This window comes from Lepidochelys olivacea (assembly GCF_965140295.1).
Source record: "Lepidochelys olivacea isolate rLepOli2 genome assembly, chromosome: 10".
In the NCBI taxonomy this organism is placed as follows: domain Eukaryota; kingdom Metazoa; phylum Chordata; order Testudines; family Cheloniidae; genus Lepidochelys; species Lepidochelys olivacea.
Window position 1 is genome coordinate 83,581,779 of NC_140420.1, and position 16,025 is coordinate 83,597,803.

The following is a 16,025-nucleotide window of genomic DNA, read 5'->3' on the forward strand; positions in this document are numbered from 1 at the left end:
GTACCACAGGAGCATCCATGTCCATTGGTGGTCCAGCAGGCTGCTCCCCTGCATCCTCCTGGACCTGTGGGGTCCTTCCTCCCGAAGTTCCGGGCACTGGAGGAAGTCAGGATGTTGAGGCCACTGGCCTGTCTGAGGCTGCCAACACTGAGCGGGCAGCCTGGGAAGGCTGGGTGAACCCCCAGGGGTTCTATGGTTACCATGATGCTGGCCACTGTGCTTGGGGCCATGGGACAGGTTTCGGTGCTGATGATGTAGGTGATAACGCAGGCATCGGAGGTTGCCCTGCAGTTAGGAAGCCCTGCTGGATGCCGGAACTGTAGCCAGAGCAGTCACTATCCAGCGACCAGGATCTGGCGGAGTGGCAGATCTTATCTGATCAGTACTCGTCGCTGAGTCTGGAGGCAGACTTGTCTGAGCGAGACGAACGTCTTGGTCAGGGCCTTGGGGACTGACGGTGTTCAGCTGATCGGTGTCGGAAACCTGGCTATCTACACCTTATGCTATCTGACTGGTACTGAGACGTTGAGCAGGACCGGGAGCTATCACGTGCCAGTTGCCGGGAGGAACTCCCCAAATGTGGCGATCCCCGTCTCAGAGACTGACAACGGCAATCCGGTGACTTCAATCCCTCAATTGGTCCCAGGATGTGTACCGAGCTCTCTGCGATGCAGGGGTTGGTCTCAGTGCTCCTACCGGGGGGTGGGGGGAGCATGCCTCAGTGGATCTGTGCCAGGCTACCGTCGAGGTACGCCTCAGATCCTGCTGTCAGTGCCCAAGGTCCAGGGACCAAAGAGGGCTCCGCTGAGCCTGCCTATCTGAGGCATTATGGATTCGGGCAGGCAAGTGGTGGCAGGACGTCCCACGCAATGGGGAACGGTACCGCTGGGGCAGGGACATATGCGGAGATCCCAAGGCGGGCTTACCCCAAGACCTGGGTACCGCTGGAGCCGGTGTGGGCAGCACCGGAAGCGTCACAATCTCCTGAGCTGCCTGCAGAGCCTCAGGCATCGATGGCACCTGGAGCTGACAGAGGCCTGTACCACTATCTGGAGTCACAGGCAAAGCATGGGATGGACTACACTACTTGTCTTGAGCTGGGGCCTGACTTCCCGAACGGGGCATTGAGCTGCCCAGTGTGGGTCTTGGCTCACCCCCAGCCCTCTCTTTTCCCTTGCAGGAGGCAGGGGATCTTCCCCTTCCTGTCATCTTGGCCGGAGCCACAGAGGGGCACTGGTGGCGACTCATGGATGTCGACGGCGGAGCACTGTGCACTGATGCTGCAATGCTCGGTGCCAAGTCAGATTGTTGCTCCAGTGCCGGAGTGAATGCTGACTCCGTCAGGAGGGCCTTCAAGAGATTGTCCTGATCCTTTTTTGTGCTGGGTTTGAAGGACTTACAAAGACAACACTTGTCGCTTATGTGCCCCTCACCGAAGCACCTACTATGAGGATCGCTGACGGGCATAAACTGTTTGCAACAATTGCAGGACTTAAAGCCTGGCGACCGGGGCACGCCCCGTTCCCCGGCTGAGTCCTGTTCGGGACTAACTAAGAGTTTGAGAACTACTACTAAGGGTAACTAATTCAACTACTAATTATATACAACTATATTACAGGTTTTCAAGGTTTGCAAGGACAGAGAACGAAACAATGCTAGCCGAAGCAGCAGATGTTCCAGCACCATCACTGCAGCAAGAAGGAACTGAGGGTGGGGGGAGCCAGCGGTGCCCCTTATACCGCGCCATGCGGACGTCACTCCAGAGGACGCCAGAGCTGGTCCCCTACGGATCCTACTGAGGGGAAAACTTCCAGCACTGGTGCATGAGGCAAGCACACACACCTAATATGGAATGGACATGAGCAAGCACTCAAAGAACACATGAATCTGTGAAATTTGTAACAAGCTGGGTCGCTCCCGAATTCGGCTGGTTAACCAAAAGCGGATTCATCAGGCACCTGACTAGACATTTTACACATACACCATGATCAAACAGTTGCCTATAGGATTACAGCATTCTAGTATTGCTGGTCCCAGGTTAGATTAAACTGATTTTTATATGTACATTAGATTTTAACACCCCCCCTCCAACCCCGCTGTCATGTTGCTGGATTCTCCTCCCTTCCCATTTTGTCAGGGATGTTTTTAGTAAAAGTCAGGGATAGGTCATGATATCCATGACTTTTTGATCTGTCCATGACTTTTACTAAAAATATCCATGACAAAATCGTAGCCTTACTGATATGTATTTTCACCCTTACCTCCATATTAACATGCCTTTCTCTAATGGTATATCTTCACTACCTGTCGGATCGGCAGGCAGCAATCGATCCAGCAGGGATCAATTTATCGCGTCTAGTCTAGACGTGATAAATCAACCCCTGAGCACTCTCCATTGACTCCTGGACTCCAGCGCCATGAGAGGCGCAGGCAGAGTTGACAGGGGAGCGGCAGCAGTCGACTCACCGCGGTAAGTCGATTTAAGTACGTCGACTTCAGCTACATTATTCACGTAGCTGAAGTTGTGTAACTTAGATCAATTCCCCTCCCCCAGTGTAGACCAGGGCTAAGAATTTCCCAGTTTGTTTTTAATTTAAAATTTCATAACCCAAAGAGAATGTTATCATGTGTTATTTCCAATTGTTTGAAGATATGAAGTATCAACCTTAAAAAAAAAAAATAACTTTTATGGTCAGTTCACTGGTGTGCTGAGACTCCTTTATGGCACTCTGCAGCAAGAGCATACTAGCCAGTTAAATTGCATTTACAGCTGCTTTGTTTCACCAGAGCATAGTAAAGCAACAGGAGAGTATATCCCACTTTCCCCATCCTACAAACCTGCCCTTTCTCTTGTCACTCCCTACATTATCCCTGTGCACAGATGCCAAATGCTCCCTCCCTACTTTCTTCTACATTCTCCTTCATACAACCCAAGTTTCCCTCTCTCCCCTGCACCGTAAATTCCCTTGAACACACAAACATGTGTACCCTTCCCACCTGCATCCCTTCATTGTCCTGCATACTCACACCCCACTTTCTGCCTACCCTCCTTCACTGCCTACATTCCCTTGCATGTGCATGCACACATAAAGTCTTGCCCCGCCCCGTCCCGTCCCACCCCCAACTCCGGCGTTTTCTGGTCCACCATGTAGTTTTTGAAAAGAAATAGCTATGATTAATGGTCATTTTTGCCATTACTTTCCATAACTGAGACAGAGAGATTTCCTCAGTTGCCCCAGGCCACACTGAGTCAGTGGCAGAATGACGATGAAAACTTATAAGAATACTAGACTAGACTGTCTCTTACTTGCACAATAAAGTATTGTCTCAATGTAGAGAGGTACTAGCAGTGCCTCATGTTTTCAAAGTAGTAGGGTGTAGAGAGTAAGTTACAATCATAACAGGTAACGAACACAAGGCTTGATTGTCTAATCTGGTGTACAAGAGCAGGGAAAGAGATAATGACACAAGGAGCCTGACCTCGATGTGCCCTTGTAAAGGGACCAGGAACAATCCCAAGGGGAAATGCAGGCTCTGCTCCTGGCTAGCCCACTAGGGGCACTAGGTGCCTAAATTCTGTGGCTCCACTCCCACTGAGTGAAGAGGCAGGTACACCTATTGAAAGGGTGGTGGAACTGTCCCTGCACTACCTAGAACCCCTGAGAGGGAACACCAGCTGACTAAATCAGGATTCCTTATGGGGTTTCTGCAGCACTGCACCCCTTCAGCTCGAGCCATGACTTAAAAGCCACAACATGGACCAGAAAAAAGAAAAGGAGTACTTGTGGCACCTCAGAGACTAACAAATTTATTTGAGCATACGCTTTCGTGAGCTACACCTCACTTCATCGGATGCATCGGATGAAGTGAGCTGTAGCTCACGAAAGCGTATGCTCAAATAAATGTGTTCGTCTCTAAGGTGCCACAATTACTCCTTTTCTTTTTGCGGATACAGACTAACATGGCTGCTACTCTGAAACACTGACCAGAGCATTTTTGAAAATGTATACCAAATTTTTCAAGCCAGCTGTCAGACTTTAACTATTAGCCAATCTCGGTTGAGAAAACCAAAATTATTTGTAATTATAAGTGTTTCAAAATGTCGTCAAGTGGCTAATTTGGAAAAAGCATATAGCATTTATTTTATTTGATATACAGCATGAAACAAATTCTTCTAAAGGAAAAATAAATCAAATGAAGAGCTATGGAACTCAAGAAACTGCACTTTTTAAAGTGATTCTCAGAATGAGTAATCTATATTTTTAAGACAAAAATGATCAACTACAAGCTTCAAAACTGGTAAGAATGAAAAAAGTAAACAGATATTTTAAAATAGTTTAATAATGATATCCAATAATTTGCAAGAGCAAACAGAAAAATTAAACATGATCTGGTTAAGTTAGCTAGTTAATCTTCATTAAAGAAGTTATTTTGTTTTTTAATGAAAACCTTACATTCTCTTAACAAGGAAATAGAGACATTAATGATCATAGGCTAAAATTTGTGCCATGCAGTTTTTTCCTATATATAGTCCATGTAACTGTGTATATCTGACCTCCATCCATGAAAACAAGTACAACCCCTTCCCCCACAATGTTTCCATATTGTTACTATGTTTTTTTAAACAACAATGCCAGCAGCTCAACAACAACAAAATGTTTGTGCAGAAGAGGGGTAGAAACTGGTAAGGACATGAATTTTAGTTAAATTTCTAAGGAATTATTACAAACAAGAAGAGGAGGAGAAAATATTCTGTAATATCATAAACACTCTGACACAGCTCTAAATAAAAATCCTATAATTAGCTAGACAATCATTAAGACTTTATCATACCAGATGAACTAACTACTTATTTTTCCCTTCCTTCTTTCATGTCCCACAGAAATATATGTCTGGTTACCCAGATATCATATGATGACGACTACTAGTAGCTGAAAGCCCATGCTGTTGCACAGATGTGAAAGTTGGGCCAAGTAATCCACCATCTGTACAGTCTCCCTCATTCAACCAATGAAACCAGTGCATTCTATTTAGCTATAGCATAAGGGTCGTGACTGGCTCAGTTACTTCTGATGTCACAACGGTCTGAGACTCTTGGCACGGCATAGATACATGCCTTGCTTTCACATGGATGTAATTTGTAAAGTCAAATGGCTGAGAACTTTAAAACTGGATGGTAACCTGGTGACATTCTAAACAAAAAGAGCTCTCAACCATGTTTGTAGCTGTTTCCATTGCTTCACACTTACTCAACAGACATTGTAGGCTTCCGAATGACACACAGAGTGACAATTCAGGAATCTTAGATAAGCAGCAGCAACCTAGCCAAATAAACAGTCTTGACCTGTATTTTAATGCTATTTTACTAAAGGAAGAATGTAACAGGAGCAGAACTCCAGATGTGTATTTCCTATTAAATTAGATGTCCACCACTCTGCAGTGCTTTAGGGGTCTTTTTCCTCTGTCCTTGAAAGAAATGCTGAGGAGTTATAGGTCAATGAAGTTCAGCAGTTCTGGATTTGCAACTAGACTCATCTTACCCAATCGTAAAAGACTCAAGATGAAGATCATCATACAAAGGAACAGAAACAGCAGATTCTTAGTTGATTATGGCTCTCCAGGTGAGAAAAACATAGTTCTAGAAGTCCAATTAGATCGAGGCTAAGAGGTCCCAATCTGATCGTAGCTTTCTTTGTGGGTGTCTACCACAGACTGAAGCCTGAACAACTGATCCAAAGGCTGCTGGTTTTGTTGCTCTTTTAGAGAAACTACTGGAATAGCATTTCACCAAAAGGGGAATGAAAATTCTCAGATACCCCTGCCACATCCTATCATAGTAATGAGTTGAACAATCCAGTTATGTTTGGCTGCAGTGGAGTAGAATATGTGAAATGTCTTTTGATCAGCTACTATTGGGCTATGTAGCTGAAACAGGAAGATCAGTGAGACTCTTGAGCCCAAGAACTGAGTGAACAGAAAGAAATCTCTTGACTGAGTAAGGCCTACTTGTAAAGGGAAGGTATCCTCTGGATGGAGGAGGGAGCAAGATGACCTAGTGTCTAGGATTGGTGGCTCTGCAGCATAAACTAAATACAGTGCAAACCTCTTAACCAAGTAACAAAAGGGAGTGTCTGACACAAAGTGCTAATACATTATGAAATAAATTCATACACTAGTACTAAAGAATTAAATATTTACTCTTGTTCTCCAGAGACAGAAGTATTGTAGCATTCAATGGATACTATATTTATAATCACTTCATTCCTGCATCATTGTTGGCCAGTTTTGGAATATACTTCAAAGTAAGCTACTTGCTCATCCACCCTCCCACTACTGCAAAAGTATCGGTTCATGACCTTCAGTTAGGTAGAGAATTCATAATGGTATGAAGCCCAGATCTCCATTTGCATAATTATTAGTGAAACTGGGTGTGAGAGAATGGAGAAATCCTGTAGGAAAAGAAGTACTGAGCTAAGTTTTACTCTTTCTTAAAAAAAGATTTAAGCATGTTTTTGATCATTAATTTCATAGTATTTCTTAAAAGAGTCTAACTGAAGGCATTAAATGTTCAGAGACTAATAGAAAACATTTTCACAAACTGATTTTCCATGTCAGGTATTGTTTTCAATGAGCTACACTGTATTGTAGTTTATAAACACATAACAGTATTTTCTTACCTAATAATTTGTCTTCAACTTTTGCTCAGACATTTACTTCCTCCTTGCCAGCAGGAGGAGACAATACCAGTGAAAGCTTAAATGACACTCTGTGGGCGAGTTTGGAGATCTGAAATTCAGATGGGCCTATTGCATAGGAGATGACCAAATTGATAATTGAAAGAATCACTTTTCAAAAGCAGATGAAATAGCTAGCTATTGTCTACAATACAAAGCTAAGAATGTATGTAATATTAACCAGTTTCTGTTCAGGAATTACCTGAATTTTACGGTTATAACTCAATTCTTGACAGTTTAGTCTCCTGCTTATTATCCCTCACGTAGCAAGAGGTGAATGTTTTCTGGGTTGCCATGTCTGGTGTATAAGCACTTCAATAAAATAAACAGATGGGCAAGAATCCTAAAACAACATACTTGATGTAGACACAGGCTGTCCTTATCAAGTCTACTTTGTGAAGGTACTGCTCCTTTGCAATTCTAAGCTTGGGACATAACTAAGGCACAATAGATGAAACTGCATTATCATCTTATTGGATAAAAAGAGGTACAGGTTTACGTACAATGTTATTAAATACAGATACAGAAACCTTGTAAGATAGTTTTTTCATTGACTTAAATTTCCTTTTGATTAGACCCTAAGCTGGCTCTCAGCTACACTCAGTAAAACACACCATCACCAAAAGAGCATAGTTACAGCCAGAAATACTCAAATCATACTGAGATCCTCAGAGAGGGAAGGAAAAAACAGGCTTTAATCTATTTGCCCCCAAAGAATTAATTTGAAGCTTCCTTTCCAGCTCATCCAGGAGGAAACTGAGAATGGCAGTCACCAAATAGGAGACAAGTTAAGAAACCCATTAAAAAAATTATTTTAGTTTCAAAATTCCAAGGGGTTTTATATGCAACAATGAAGGAAAACATTTTTAAAATTAGGAAAAATACCTGGACAAGTGTCCTTTTAAGGTGCCTGATGACTGGCTCATTCTCCAAAGATACTACAGAGGGGTCCAATATCGTGCGAACTACATGGAGGGGAAGCTGTTGCCTCTCCCAGGTACATCACACAAAAGGACCTGAGAACAACAGCCTGGGTCAGTGCAGCATCTTTGGCAGTTGCTGGAACAGATCTCCTCTTTCCCATGCTTGTTCCTCTATGGTATGTCAATGTAAAACATATAAAGCTAATAATACTGCCTGAAGCAGGAAAAATGACTAGCAGTTTCCACAAGACAATCTAAAGTAACTGTAATCACCAAGTAGAATCTAGCTGGGGCGGAAGAGGTGGAAACGTTACCGGCAAAGGATATGCAAGACTAGGTGTGCTAGATAGAAGCTAGTTAACTTCAGGCTCTGGAGATTAGCCTTTTTCACAGTAAGAAATGATCAACCAGCACGAATTGGTTTTCCCAGGCAGGGAAGAAAGTTAACAGTTTGTGGCAAACTATTACATGGGAAACGATACTGCCTGAACTCTCAATGTTCCTGCCTCCATCTGCTGGTAAGGAGAAAGGCTGCTATAGAATACTGCTGCTAAAAAGAATATTTACATTTTCTTACTAACCATTGTTGACATTTTTACTATTAATCATCATTACCACGTTGTAGTAATAAAAAGTACTCCACAATACTTCTAATACATGACCACCTGCCTAACAAAATTTCAAATCTGCAATGTATAACTCAAATGGCTGTTTAGATGCCAATCAATGTTTATCTCTCTCCTGACATGAAGATATTACATAGGCATGATAACTTTATCTCTTTATCTATTAAACAAACAAAGAAGTATATTTTTCCTATATATTTCTAATTACCTGGTAAATGACATCTTGGAAAAGCACTGGAAAAGTGAGTGCAGCATCTTCTAGCTCGTTTAGACTACAATGCACTAATGTTTCATCCTAGAAAAAATAAAATAAAAAGATCATACTAAATTAAGATGATTTTGTGACAGGACTGTTGAAAAGGACTATTTGCTTCTTTATGTTCTTTTGGAAGGGAAATATACTCTATAATTCAGTCTGGTCAATTTAATTTTTAATGTACTGCTGCTAAGGTTTGAAAGATAGCTATAAGTATATTATACAATTCATTAATGTTGCAAATCTGAAAGAATTTCATTTGTAACTGTGGCATTAACACAGTGCTTATAATATCAATCTCAACTTTAGCTGTTATATAATGAGTCTTCCTAGAGTTATTTGTTTTTTCCCCCATTTCATTAAAAAAATTAGACTTCTTTATTCATTAAATGACAACTATATATAACCAGTGACTGAATTATCCAGTAACAACTGCTTAAATACAATAAAATGGATCAACAGAGGGTGAAAACAAATAGTTCTAAAGAGAAGCATGCTTTCTTCTCTGTGAGAAAAGTTCTCTCAGACTTAAGGGAATCTCACTGGGAGACGCATCCTTTTGTAAATATTTCATCAAATACAGGTAATGCTGAATTTTCTCCTTTATTATATCTGATTTTCTCCACTACTCCTTTGGGAAGGACCTCTGGAGGGTCAGCTAACTTTTATTCATGAAGATTTAAAAAAAAATTGAAATGTTTAAGAAAAATGTTGAATCATGCAACAAATGCAGTGAATTTTCCATTCTTGTTACTCAGTGACAGTTTCTCAAATTATTTCTTTATATTCAGTGTCTTTTTAATTGAAAATTTTTAAAGCTTTTTGAATAATTTATAGTCTTTCAACATGTGCATTTAATAAGGTCTCTTTTTAATAATGAGAGCATCATGTTCCCAATGTGTCCAATATGTAAAATAAGTGGAACATAAATTCACTCTTCCCCCACTACTAACTTATGTCTATATGCATATTTACCAAGTCTAGAACTAAAGAGAATTCTGGTGTGCTTCTTGTTTTCAGTGGAAGAGCTGGCTTCCTATTAAGTTGTTCTTCAGTTAGTGGTGGAACATGTTTGATGAAATAATATCTAAAAAGGAAAGAGAATTTGTTGTGTAACTATATTCACATTACCTTAACTGACAATGCAGTAAGTCAACTAAAGTAATTTAAAGTAATTAAGACAATGTAAGAAACAATTTAAACTGAATATAACAAGCCATGAACAGTCATAATATACTAGTTTTACAATTAGCAGTTTTAAATAGAGTTCACCACAGCAAGCAAGTTCTAAACATGACAAAGCACTTGCTCAAATAAAAGGCTTTTTTTATCCAATGCCCAAAATTATAAAAGTAGTGTTTCAGTAAAAATATTAACACTTACGGATCAAAGACTTCCCAGTCTTCTTCATAGGTGGCTTCCGCATGAGCTGATGAATAACCACTGTCTGGAGATACTGGTGCTAAAATTCAATGGAAAAAACACAAAACAAAACAAAAAACCCCACAAGAGCTAGTCTTATTAGTGCAGTTTTAAAATGTGAAAATTTTGCACTTAATGCGCAAGTCTTCATAGCAGCGTGAAAATTCTCCACCTTCTTCTCCTCACCTCAGCCCTACGTCTTGTAGGGTGAAATTCACCTCCCAGCAGTGAACCCACACAAAGCTACGCTCTACTTAAATACCAATTTTGTGAAACTTTAAAGTGAGACTTAAATAGTGCATAGGCTTGTGATGGCCCTGTGCACAATGGTAAATTTAATGTTTCAAGAATTTTCATCCGAAAAGAACATGATGATTCTCTTGAAGGAAACACTGTAAATTAAGGAGGGACCTATATAAATCTGTCATTTGTCTATGTTATTTTGGTGACAGCAACCAAAGGGTTGGGAACTTTTTTTTGGTGATGGGCATTTCAAGAGTTTACATTTTATTCTAATACATTTGGCATTAAAATATTGACTCAGAAAATCTGACACCTGGAATCACAATATTCATTTGAATTAGGCTTTATTTTAATTTGGAAGTCAATTGAATCACACCAGGAATGGATTTGGCCTGAGAAGTTTACAATGAGATTCTATTTTTGGCGAATAACAAAGTGTGTTTCCCAGGCTACTGCTCACGAAAATCAATATGCAAGTAAACGCTTTGCGGAATCTTTGTTTATATAAAATACAGGAACACTCTGGGCTAGAAAGCTTCTACTCAAATGTAGAAACATATTTTTATTACTGCATATTTAACTTAAGAGTACCAGGAAAATGCAAGTTTCTTACCTGTAAGTGGTGGTAGATCACGATCAGTTGTTTCCTCCACTTCTTCCAAACCGTTGTTGATAGTAGATCTAACTTGCACTGCTTGGCTAGTGTAAATTGCTCCATTGGTCGATGTTGCAGTACTGGTAGTGATCTCATCCACCTGTTCCATATCAAGCTGTTTGACTATTTCTTCAGCTTCAACAGCTTGCCCAGGAGAATCTGATCCTGATGTTCCTGAAATGAGGTTTCAGTACAATCATTATCCTAACGTCGAATTACTTCACAGAATATCAATATTCGTAGATGCAGAGATAATGTGTTCTGGAATAACTGAAGATGTCCCTAAATTAATTCACGATATTAAAATACAAACCAAAAGTGGGTGGAGAAAGAGAAATCTATTTTGGATAGGGTGAAAAATACCAAATTAGTTTCTTACACCTTGTAAATCAAAGTGAAGTGTTAGACATATACAACAAGGAAACAAATATGTTAATGCAACTAAGCCCATGCCTCCTCTTATATAGCTCAAGCAACCCTTCTAATAGTTAGGTACAGTTTTCTTTATGGCAACTGTAGCTCTTGCTCTGCAGGTCAGCAAGAAGGATCATCTGTTGCATAAGAGGTCTAGACAACTTTAAAAAAATATGAATTATACTTAGCTTTTATGTTAATATATATTATGTAGCTTTAGATAATAATTACCATTTTTATTTGCTGGTGAGAAAAAATTGAAAACAGGAGAAAATATGGTCCCCAATAATGTAGTCCGGGGCGGACTGCCAGTGGCAGGATTATCTTCTAATTTTCCGTTTTGCTTTACATGTTGATTTGTCATTTCATAACTTCCAGCTTCTGTAAAAGAAAAGGAGGAAAAAAAAGATATAAAACTGCAATGGACTGATTTTATTCCTCATGTCTACTTGCGCTCTTTTCTTGTTGTAATTTTTATTATATGAGCTACAGTGAATTTTCCTCATTCTCCACCACAGGTCAAATAAGCTGACATACGAATTTTACTAAAAAAGAACCATCACTTACTGAAAATTAAATATCTCACCATCAAAAATAACATCAGTTTTCTATAGCACTTTAAATAAGGAATCAAAATTAGCAAGAATCAGTTATTATAAAGAGAAAAAAAAGTTAAAATTAATGAATCTGGGAATCTGAGATACCAAAAAAAGTGGGGGAGAAGGGGAAGAAGTAAGAACAGGGACAAGGACGATGAAACACAACTACAAAAATAAACTGTTTTCCTCAACCTATGTATTAGCAGCTCAATCCAAAGCCCATTAAAGTAATTTCATTTTGGGATACTGGTGACAAACAGACTATTCTGGTCTAAAATAGGATTCATGGTTTAGGTCATTATCACCAGTTTCGAATGATGGAATTATTGCTTTACTAAGTAATTAAGAACACATTATTCTTTATACAACTATTTTTCTTGTCAAATATAAGAACTTGTACTCAACTGATGTAAAATAATGAGTTCATTAAGAAAATTTTGCACTAAGTAATCCCTACATTCTCTGAAAATAGAACATTCCTTTGTTACTGCACCAGACAAGTCATGGCTAGTTAGAAAATAGCTTGAAAGCTGCAGTCTGATCAGCTGACAAAGAATTCCAAGTCATGTAATTATCCCAATAAACACACAAGTTGAAAATAGAAAGTCTATCTATCAACCAGATCACAAAGCTATTCAACAACCCTTAAAAAGATTTTAAAATGTTTTAAATAATCCAAAGAACAAGACACTTCTGGGTTTGCTTTTCAATAAAGCGGGGAGAGGAAAGGGGGGGGATTTTAAGTTATGAGTTCAGTGGGAAATCTGTTTAAAGATGAAGCCTGACTTTATGGAGTAGGTTAGGGCTAGAACAGCAGAGGTGGTTAAGAATGTTAAAATATGAATATAAATTTTACATTTTAAAATTGGCATTACTACAAGCACAGAATAATACATGCCTGTGTGTGCTTTTGTGAAAGAATTTCATTTCTTGCGCTTATTTGACCAAGTGCCTTCAGCACCTGCAAAGTGGAATGATTCTTATACAAACTACCTGTTAAGGAATGACATTTCACTTGTCGTAAAACACTGTGAAGATGAGCAATTTCACATAATGAGTATTCCTATTGTCTTTCTAAGTGGAAAATACCATGGCTAAATAGTTCCAAGATATGTGGTGGTTTTCCCATAACTGAATGGTTCCTAAAAAGAAAAATCATATTAATCAGATTGTTTCTCAGTCTCATCCACGCCGTATACTTACAATTACTCTCCAGGAAAGAATACTTCAGATACTGTGAGTCCAACTCTGCTCCCACTGATGTTAATGGCAAAATTTGCATTTACTCCAACAGGGCAGAGTCAAGCCCTGTATTAATATGTCACCATGCAAGTATTAGATCTTGACCCTCTAACTGTGTCCTATTAATATAGGAATGAAATATTTACAAACCTCCATTTACTTGACTTTTCCGCCTTACTCGAGAGATCTGTTTGTTAGGCTTTTCTCCTGTTCGAGGTGTGGAAGTAATCAAGCTGTTATCTATATCACGTTCAATTCTACTTCTCTTTGCCGGATTTTCTCTTTCTTCCTTAAAACAGAAAAGGAAAAACACACTGAATAGTGTCCTTTCTTCCACTAAATACACCAGAAAATTCTAAAAATACTAGATTTCATGGGGGAGACCAGCATTTCTCAAATAGGGGGTCCTGACCCAAAAAGAGTTGCAGAGCGGGTTGCAAGATTATTTTAGAGGGGTCACAGTATTTCCACCCTTACTTCTGTGCTGCCTTCAGAGCTGGACAGCCAGAGAGCGGCGGCTGTTGGCCGGGCACCCAGCTCTGAGGGTAGCACCCCGGCACCAGCAATGCAGGAGTAAGGGCAGCAATTCATGCCACCCTTCCTCTTGTGCTGCCGCCTTCAGAGCTGGGCGGCTGCTTCCTGAGGGCCAAGCTCTGCAGGCAGCAGCACAGAAGTAAGGTGGCAATACCATACCATACCAGCAGCAGTGCAGAAGTAAGGGTAACAATACCACACCCCTTCCCACAACTCCTTTTTGGGTCAGGACCCCTACAATTACAATACCGTGAAATTTCAGATTTAAATAGCTAAAATCATTACATTTATGATTTTTAAGTTCCTATGACAGTGAAAAGAAAAGGAGTACTTGTGGCACCTTAGAGACTAACCAATTTATTTGAGCATAAGCTTTCGTGAGCTACAGCTCACTTCATCGGATGCATACTGTGGAAAGTGTAGAAGATCTTTTTATATACACACAAAGCATGAAAAAATACCTCCTCCCACCCCACTCTCCTGCTGCTAATAGCTTATCTAAAGTGATCACTCTCCTTACAATGTGTATGATAATCAAATTGGGCCATTTCCAGCACAAATCCAGGTTTTCTCACCCCCCCATGTGTGGGTGGGAGGAGGTATTTTTTCATGCTTTGTGTGTATATAAAAAGATCTTCTACACTTTCCACAGTATGCAGCCGATGAAGTGAGCTGTAGCTCACAAAAGCTTATGCTCAAATAAATTGGTTAGTCTCTAAGGTGCCACAAGTACTCCTTTTCTTTTTCCGAATACAGACTAACACGGCTGTTACTCTGAAATATGACAGTGAAATTGACCAAAATGGACCATGAATTTGATAGGGCCCTATCCATGAACCTTAATAGAATGTTAAATCTGAAACCTAAAGATGACAATCTGCAGCATACTGAAACTATAAGGTAGATTGTTGGGCTCAAGAGGTAGTGATCAATGGCTCCATGTCTAGTTGGCAAGCGGTATCAAGTGGAGTGCCCCAAGGGTTGGTCCTGGGGACCGAGTGGCTAGGCAACAGTTCTGCAGAAAAGGACCTAGGGGTTACAGTGGACGAGAAGCTGGATAGGAGTCAACAGTGTGCCCTTGTTGCCAAAAAGGCTAACGGCATTTTGGGCTGTATAAGTAGGGGGCATTGCCAGCAGATTGAGGGACGTGATCGTTCCCCTCTATTAGACTTTGGTGAGGCCTCATCTGGAGTACTGTGTCCAGTTTTGGGCCCCACACTACAAGGATGTGGAAAAATTGAAGAGAGTCCAGCAGAGGGCAACAAAAATGATTAGGGGGCTGGAGCACATGACTGTTCAGTGGCCTAAGTGAAAAGCATTGGTGTTCTCATTCCAGTTCCTAGTGGACAGATACAGAATCATCACCAAAAAACACTATCATGACTGGCACCTAGTGGAACTCCTATTGATAGTCTCAGAAGAGAGGCAAAGAATTGAATGAGCATGGAGACTGAACTACCCTTTCATCCTAGAGGTGGTCCCTCCAAAAGAATAGACCACGGTGGTGTGGGGAAGCTACCACTGCTGCTGCCCTGGCTGTAACTGTTCTGTGGAAAATGGATTTCAGTCTCCAGGACTGTCAATTTTGCACCTCTCAGGAGCATTACAGTCACTAAAAAAGTTAAAACCCAAACTGTAGAGACAACTTTCCTTTTCCTGTAAGAAAAGCCAAAAGAAAACTCCACCACTTCTAAAAGATATTTATTTGATGAAAACAAACAAAGAATTAAAATAAAATATCCAGAGAAAAGACTAAAAGCAGCAAAACAAATAAATACAATAAGGAAAGAAAAGCCAATGAACAACAGCGGTTCTGGCAAAATCATGATCAACAAAAGTGGAGTTAAGTGTCTGTCAATAGCATTCAAGAATAAAATGGCACAATATTATGTCATTGTTCTATGTGCTTTATATTAACAAATTTCTACTGTAAAGATTTCTGTTTACAATTAATATCCTGAATATATCCAATTAGTATTACTAATTGCATCATACTGAAACTAATATGGCAATGTCACACTGATATCAATGGGATATCTGTTCTTTAGATTTTTCAGAAACCATGGAATAAAAATGCAAGTTAAAGAATGGGTTGCAATGATTCCAAAGAAGAGGATGCACTGCAAGTCACAAAAGCAAAGCTAATGTAATTTATGATGTTACCAGAACCCACAAACAAAATAAATTTGGTATAACTTACTTCAGTCAATTTGTTGTAATTTTTCAAGTTTTAAAACTTTTTAAAAAATATTACTGGATGTGTTATCATTAAAAAAACCTATCATCTTAAACTTCTTAGAAACTGTTAAAAATGCTTTCTAAACAGGGCTCAGTCCTGCAAGGTGCCTGATCTAAACGACATCCTTATCTGCATTAG

At 39.9% G+C, this 16,025-nt stretch overlaps 1 protein-coding gene across 2 annotated transcripts in view; it reads right to left on the bottom strand.

Moving 5' to 3' along the window:
* The window catches only part of CTDSPL2 (CTD small phosphatase like 2), a 71,472-nt gene that overhangs the window by 19,128 nt on the left and 36,319 nt on the right, over nucleotides 1-16,025 (bottom strand). For both annotated transcript variants that reach the window (XM_084641367.1, XM_084641368.1), the window contains exons 3-8: nucleotides 13,265-13,403; nucleotides 11,505-11,654; nucleotides 10,818-11,033; nucleotides 9,923-10,001; nucleotides 9,515-9,626; nucleotides 8,492-8,578 (exon numbers count right to left, since the gene is read on the bottom strand). In XM_084641367.1, the coding sequence (XP_084497493.1) occupies nucleotides 8,492-8,578; nucleotides 9,515-9,626; nucleotides 9,923-10,001; nucleotides 10,818-11,033; nucleotides 11,505-11,654; nucleotides 13,265-13,403 (783 nt within the window). The remainder of the gene's footprint in view (nucleotides 1-8,491; nucleotides 8,579-9,514; nucleotides 9,627-9,922; nucleotides 10,002-10,817; nucleotides 11,034-11,504; nucleotides 11,655-13,264; nucleotides 13,404-16,025) is intronic.